This window comes from Lycium ferocissimum, chromosome 5, assembly GCF_029784015.1.
Source record: "Lycium ferocissimum isolate CSIRO_LF1 chromosome 5, AGI_CSIRO_Lferr_CH_V1, whole genome shotgun sequence".
Lineage (NCBI taxonomy): Eukaryota > Viridiplantae > Streptophyta > Magnoliopsida > Solanales > Solanaceae > Lycium > Lycium ferocissimum.
In genome coordinates this window covers 17085995-17091727 of record NC_081346.1, presented here as the reverse complement: position 1 = coordinate 17091727, position 5733 = coordinate 17085995, and the positions used below count along the sequence as shown (strand labels likewise).

The 5733-nt window shown below is 34.0% G+C and overlaps 1 protein-coding gene across 1 annotated transcript; it reads right to left on the bottom strand.

The window, feature by feature from the left end:
* On the bottom strand, positions 1-4831 carry LOC132056264 (4-coumarate--CoA ligase 2). Its single transcript, XM_059448380.1, has 6 exons — positions 3604-4831; positions 1302-1500; positions 941-1086; positions 713-780; positions 521-626; positions 1-340 (listed from the first exon to the last, which is right to left on the bottom strand). The coding sequence occupies exons 1-6, from the start codon at positions 4672-4674 to the stop codon at positions 215-217; spliced, it is 1716 nt and encodes a 571-aa protein (XP_059304363.1). The 5' UTR covers positions 4675-4831; the 3' UTR covers positions 1-214.
* Between the last annotated feature and the right edge of the window lie 902 nt (positions 4832-5733).

Genomic DNA, 5733 nt, shown 5'->3' with positions numbered 1-5733 from the left:
GAAACTGAAAACCCCAACAGACTTAACCATTTACTGTTATCAAAAGAAAAAAATTAAAACAGCATTCACAGAATCAGTCATTGAATATCAGACTTCAGACAGAACATCGCATTAACAACTTGGACTAGACAATAATTGACGAAGTTATGTCTCCGAAAATATAAGAAATAACAAGATCACATGCCACGTTAGCCAAAACGGAAAAGGCCTTCAATCACTGGGTGGACGTTGGTGTCGCAGCTAGTTTTGCTCTCAGTTCTTTCCTCAGTATCTTTCCGGATGGAGACTTTGGAATCGCGTGAATAAAATACACCTTGTGCAATCTTTTATAGAATATCACCTGCCATATCATTTTATGTAAATTATGCTTTGTAAATTTCTACAAATTAGCATCTGTTATTAGAATTTTAGGAACGTATTCTAGGTCACACAAAAGATAATTACATGTAATCGCTATTCAGTTTTTTTTTTCTTTCCTCTGAAGTGTTGATGAGTTCTGAGTGATGAGAAAGATGTATACCTGTTTGGCAATAAATTCCTTTATAGCTTCTTCAGTAAGTTCAAAACCTTGGGCAGAACGGACTACAAATGCAACGGGGACTTCCCCTGCAGCAGCATCCTTTTGCCTGCATACATAGTTTTAACCAACTTTATATATATGGCCAAATACATGTTATTTTTCTATGATCAGTACTATCTGTATTGCACTTACGGCACAACCGCAGCATCTGCAATATCTGGATGGCTTACTAGAAGAGACTCAAGCTCAGCTGGTGGCACCTATACAACATTTAAGGTATTACAAAAAGTATTTATAGAATTAGGTCACTTATAAGGTAATTTTATGTACATTTATAGTAACTAATAACTTGCTACTACATGGCAAATCATAAGATAATGAATGTATTTATATTTATATGACATAAAATTCTAATTATACCTGGAAGCCTTTGAACTTGATGAGCTCTTTGACTCTATCGACGATGTATAAATCGTCATCATCATCTACGTATCCTATATCGCCAGTGTGGAGCCATCCATCGACATCAATGGTCCGTGCAGTGGCCTCATCATCATTCAAATAACCTAAAGGACTTACATAACAATAATGTAAATATATACTATTTCGACTATTTGAATAGATTATTACTAACTTTTTCTTACATTAAGATTCCATGAAACAGTTATTTATATGATCCTGTTTCTTAAATCTTAATCCCATATTATTTATGTATTAGGAATATCGATTGAGTTTACATTGTCAGTGTATTAAAAGTTAAAACTCATAATGGATTAATTACCTTTCATGATTTGAGAACCACGTATGCAAATTTCACCGGGTTGGTTGCGGCCAAGACAGCCACCGGTTTCTGGGTCAACCACCTTAAGGTCCGCATTTCGAACTACCGAGCCACATGAACCGGATTTGGTTGAAAATGGTTGTTTCGCAAATGCTGGGCACATTGTTACTACTGGTCCTGCTTCTGTCATACCATATCCCTGCAAGTCCACGTTCAATATCATCAATTAAGAACAATGATTTTTTTTTTTTTAAAAAAAAAGAAGAAATCAGAATTATGACATATTGTCAGTCCAGATTGATTCAAGTCCATCTTGACCGAAGTATATTATGAGAATATTGAATTATGATCCGTTTGTTGACTCAACTCGTTTCAACATATCCGAATATTGCGTAGCCGTCCACTTTTACAGAAGTCAAGAAAATTTGAAGCATACTTAATCTGTTTTTTCTAAAAGGTACGGTACAGATTTGGAAGCCCCTCCCAAAAGAAAATGCTAAGCCGAAACTTAGCTTTTCAATTGCAAAAGCATGATTAAAATATAAATTTGTTCGCCTTTTGAAATGAAAGAGACTATATCCCATCATTTAAAAAATCTAGATAAAGCTGGTAATCCATTTAATGTTATCAACATTTGATGTACTGTATTTGTAGAAATTCAATTTTAACAAAAGAAAAGGAATTGAATTTAATTTTTCGACAAGTAGTTCACACTTCTCATGCTAAAATCATAAAAGAGAAAGAAAGTTAGATATACGTAAAGGAGGCCAGATCAACATATCCTTTTCCATAAATTTGAGGGTAGAGCAATTAACGACTGTCTATGACTGCTATTCACCTACCTGCCTACTAATATGTTAAATAGCTGTTACCGCTGACATATTTGTCAATTCAACTAAAAAATGTTTAAGTGGCGTAGTTTCAATTTTTGGTCTGCTACGTGCAGATATTGCAACCATGCATAGTCTGAAATATGACGAAAAAACTAAAATATAATAGGAAGAAATAATGGTTAAATTAGTTATTTAGAAGAAATAAAGTCTATATTGTATGAAAATTCAATGAAAAGTAATTCTCGAATAAATAAATGCCAAAATACGTTTGGAGCAGTGATACATAAAATAAACCAAGGGATAAAAGTTAGTACTATTAAACATTTACCACGAACTCAATGTAACTTTCACATGCGTATGACAAGTTTTAAATGAGAAAAAACCAGCTGGATTAGTATTTCATAACAGTTTGATTGTGTAAGAAAATTTAGTTGTTAACGTAATATCATATGTAAATTAGAGAAATTTGATTTTGTAGTTCATTCACATATGTTGCTTTGTTATAGGACTATATTTTACTGGAGATCGGTCAAAAAAAAAAAATACAAAATCTATAAATGAAAAATGAGAATTTTTTTTAGGATTATATTCTTTTATTTATTGTATTCCTTCAGAGATATTCGTTACAAAAATTATTCTTTTATTTTAATTTGTAAATAGTCATAGAAGATTATCTCCCATGACAACCCCGTTGGATTCGAACTCGTAACAATTCGACTTGTAACCCCCCTGAGTCTTTGACCATCTAAGCGTCCCCACATGACCATTTATATTATGTGACAAATTTAGTTTGTTAACGTAATCTGGTACAGCTTATGTGTAATCTCGCATGTTGATTACGTCTTACTCACTTTTAGATTCTGACAATTTTGAAAGAAATGCCAACATTTATACCACAAATAGAGAGTGTCCTTTTCAACATGTCTACTCACAGTCCATATTAATTATCCACATTACTAAAAACATTCGTCCCAAAATATTTGTCCATTTACAAAATTAAGATAAAATTAATTAAATTTTTTCTATTTTGTCCTTAACATTAATTGTTTTTTAAAGTAACTAATATTGATTAGAGCACAATTTATTAGAGAGAGATAAAGATACCGTAATAAGCACCTGATTTGGACCTTTAACTAAATTTCGGGCATATTAAATTTTTCAGAAACAAAGTTTGGCAATCTTGATTACTACAGCTACTAGTGTCTATCTAAAGAAAGTTTAAGAAAAAAAATAACTATTAGTTTCCTTTCGTCTTGTCTTTTCTATTTAAGTTAATACAATTTTAATTTCTTCAACTTCTACGAATGGTCGTTATTGGTCCAAATAACTCACTATTACCAATTGGGAAATAATTCATTCAAATGACATGAAATAAATTGGTTATAGTTTGTTGGCCAAAATTCGGAAATCAAGAAGTGTCAGTAAGTGCTTAGCTAAACCAAAAAAACAGGGCACTGTTTTTTTCTTACCTGTCCGAATATGGCTTGTGGGACTCTTCGATGTAGTGCTTCCTCCAACTCCTTTCCCAGTGGCGCAGCCCCAGATAACACGAGCCTTATCGAGCTCAAATCGAACGAATCAACCATCGGATTTTTAGCCAATGCAAGAACCAGGGGCGGAACCACAGCGGCGACTGACACCCGGTGCCTCTGTATCAGCTCCAGAAACGTGCCTATCTCAAACTTTTGCATCAACAGCACGCTAGCCCCTGCTCTTAGTGAGACTAACAGCACTGAATTCAACGCGAATATGTGAAACAGAGGAAGCACACAAAGCACAACGTCGTCATGCTTCAAGTACAAATTTGGATTGTCACCATCGACTAATTGAGCCACACCTGTTATCAAACTTTTGTGAGTTAATATCACTCCTTTTGGCAACCCCGTGGTCCCTGACGAAAACGGTAGAACCACAGGGTCGTCAGGTTGAATAACAACCCCTTTTGGCATGTCCTCTTCATCTGCTTCAGAAAGTACACTGAAATGCAAGCAATTTTCTGGCGGATCATCGATTGTCACGACCGAAAAATCTTCCTCTATTTTCGGGTCGTTATCTCCTGATTCGCGAAATTTATCCACGTACTGAGATTCAGTAACAATTAATTTCGCATTAGAGGCTTTCAATTGCTTAAAAGCCTCTGCTTTTGTGTAAAACGGATTAGCAGTAGTGATAACAGCGCCAATCATAGAAGCTGCGAGAAAAGTAAACACGAATTCAGCGCAATTTTGAATGAAAGTCATGATTACATCTCCCTTTTTGATGCCTATGTCTGTTAATCCAGCAGCAATTTTCTGGCAAATGAGATGAGTTTCTGCAAAAGTGAAGGTTTTGCCACTGTTGCCTGATATAAGACATGTCCTGTCTTGAAACTCAGAGAGCCTCTCGAACAAGTAGACATGAAGAGGGACGTTATTGGAAATGGGTATATCTGGTAATCTTGATCTAAACACATGTAACTCTTCAGAAGATTGATTTGAAGGAGGGATAACAGATGATGATATCTCTGCCTTTTGGGTTTCAACAGTAGCTACACTTACCATTTCTTGTTTTTTTTTTTTATTGGTTAGAATAGAAATCTTGTGTTTTTTATGAAAAGAAAAGAAGATTGAAAAGAAAATTTATGAGTTGTGACTTTGTGAGGGTGTGTAAGAAATAGATAGAAAAAAGAGATATTGTTGTAATAGGGAGAAAGGAAGGTGATATAAATACATTGGAAAATAAGGTGGAGAGGGTTAGGTAAGTACATAAACGTGTGGCTTTGGGTGAGAGAGAAGGAAAAAAGGCCAAATGAGTAGTTACGGTAACATTGAGGAGGCAGACAAAGAGACTTGGTAGTTTAGCACGACAAAACGAAAGCAAATTCAGGATTTAAATTTTAACCCGTCCAATATTTAGAATTTCGGATAAAATCCATCACAATTGATTCAAAATTTAATATTTACTATCAAAAGTATTGAATTCAGTTGAACCAATTAGAAAAATGGCATATGAGGTCAAGAGTAAAAGGACCAAGTGGACTTGACTAGTGAACCAAGACAATTTCTCACACAATTATTTTCAACTAGTATCAAAATCTAGCCAAGAATAGAAGAAAAAGCTAGTGGTTCATTTCAGCCCAGTGTTGGCCCTACAGTAAGCTCACATTCCAACTACCCCGGCTCAAAGAAGTTTCAAGCAATTCTCATCACCTACCTGTCTACGCCAATTCCTTTGGGTCGTTTTCCCACAAATAAGTTATATCGAGATTATACTGCGATGGTATAATAATAAAATTATTTAGTAAATATTTTTTTTTAGTAGATATTTGGTTCATTGAATTAAAAATGTAATGCACGATTATAATATCAAATATATGTATGTGGTCAATTTTATACTAGATAAATTTGGAGAGATTTTTATTTCAATTTTAACTTTGACCTCCTTAAAGGAATTTAAAAGAAGAGCGTTGAAGAATGCTACTATTGTTTTATCCCATGATAAATAATCCCGTAACTGTTATCCTACATAGAAATAATGTCAAAATTGTGATACTAATGATGAGATAAATGATACCGAAAATAAAAATATAATCAAATACGGTATTAAATATCTCATATTCT

Coding starts and splice junctions, on each gene's coding strand:
- LOC132056264 (XM_059448380.1), bottom strand. CDS start 4,674: ATGGTAAGTGTAGCTACTGTTGAAACCCAAAAGGCAGAGATATCATCA. Junction 781..940: donor TCAAGTTCAAAGGCTTCCAG/GTATAATTAGAA, acceptor AATGTTGTATAG/GTGCCACCAGCTGAGCTTGA. Junction 627..712: donor GCAGATGCTGCGGTTGTGCC/GTAAGTGCAATA, acceptor CTATGTATGCAG/GCAAAAGGATGCTGCTGCAG.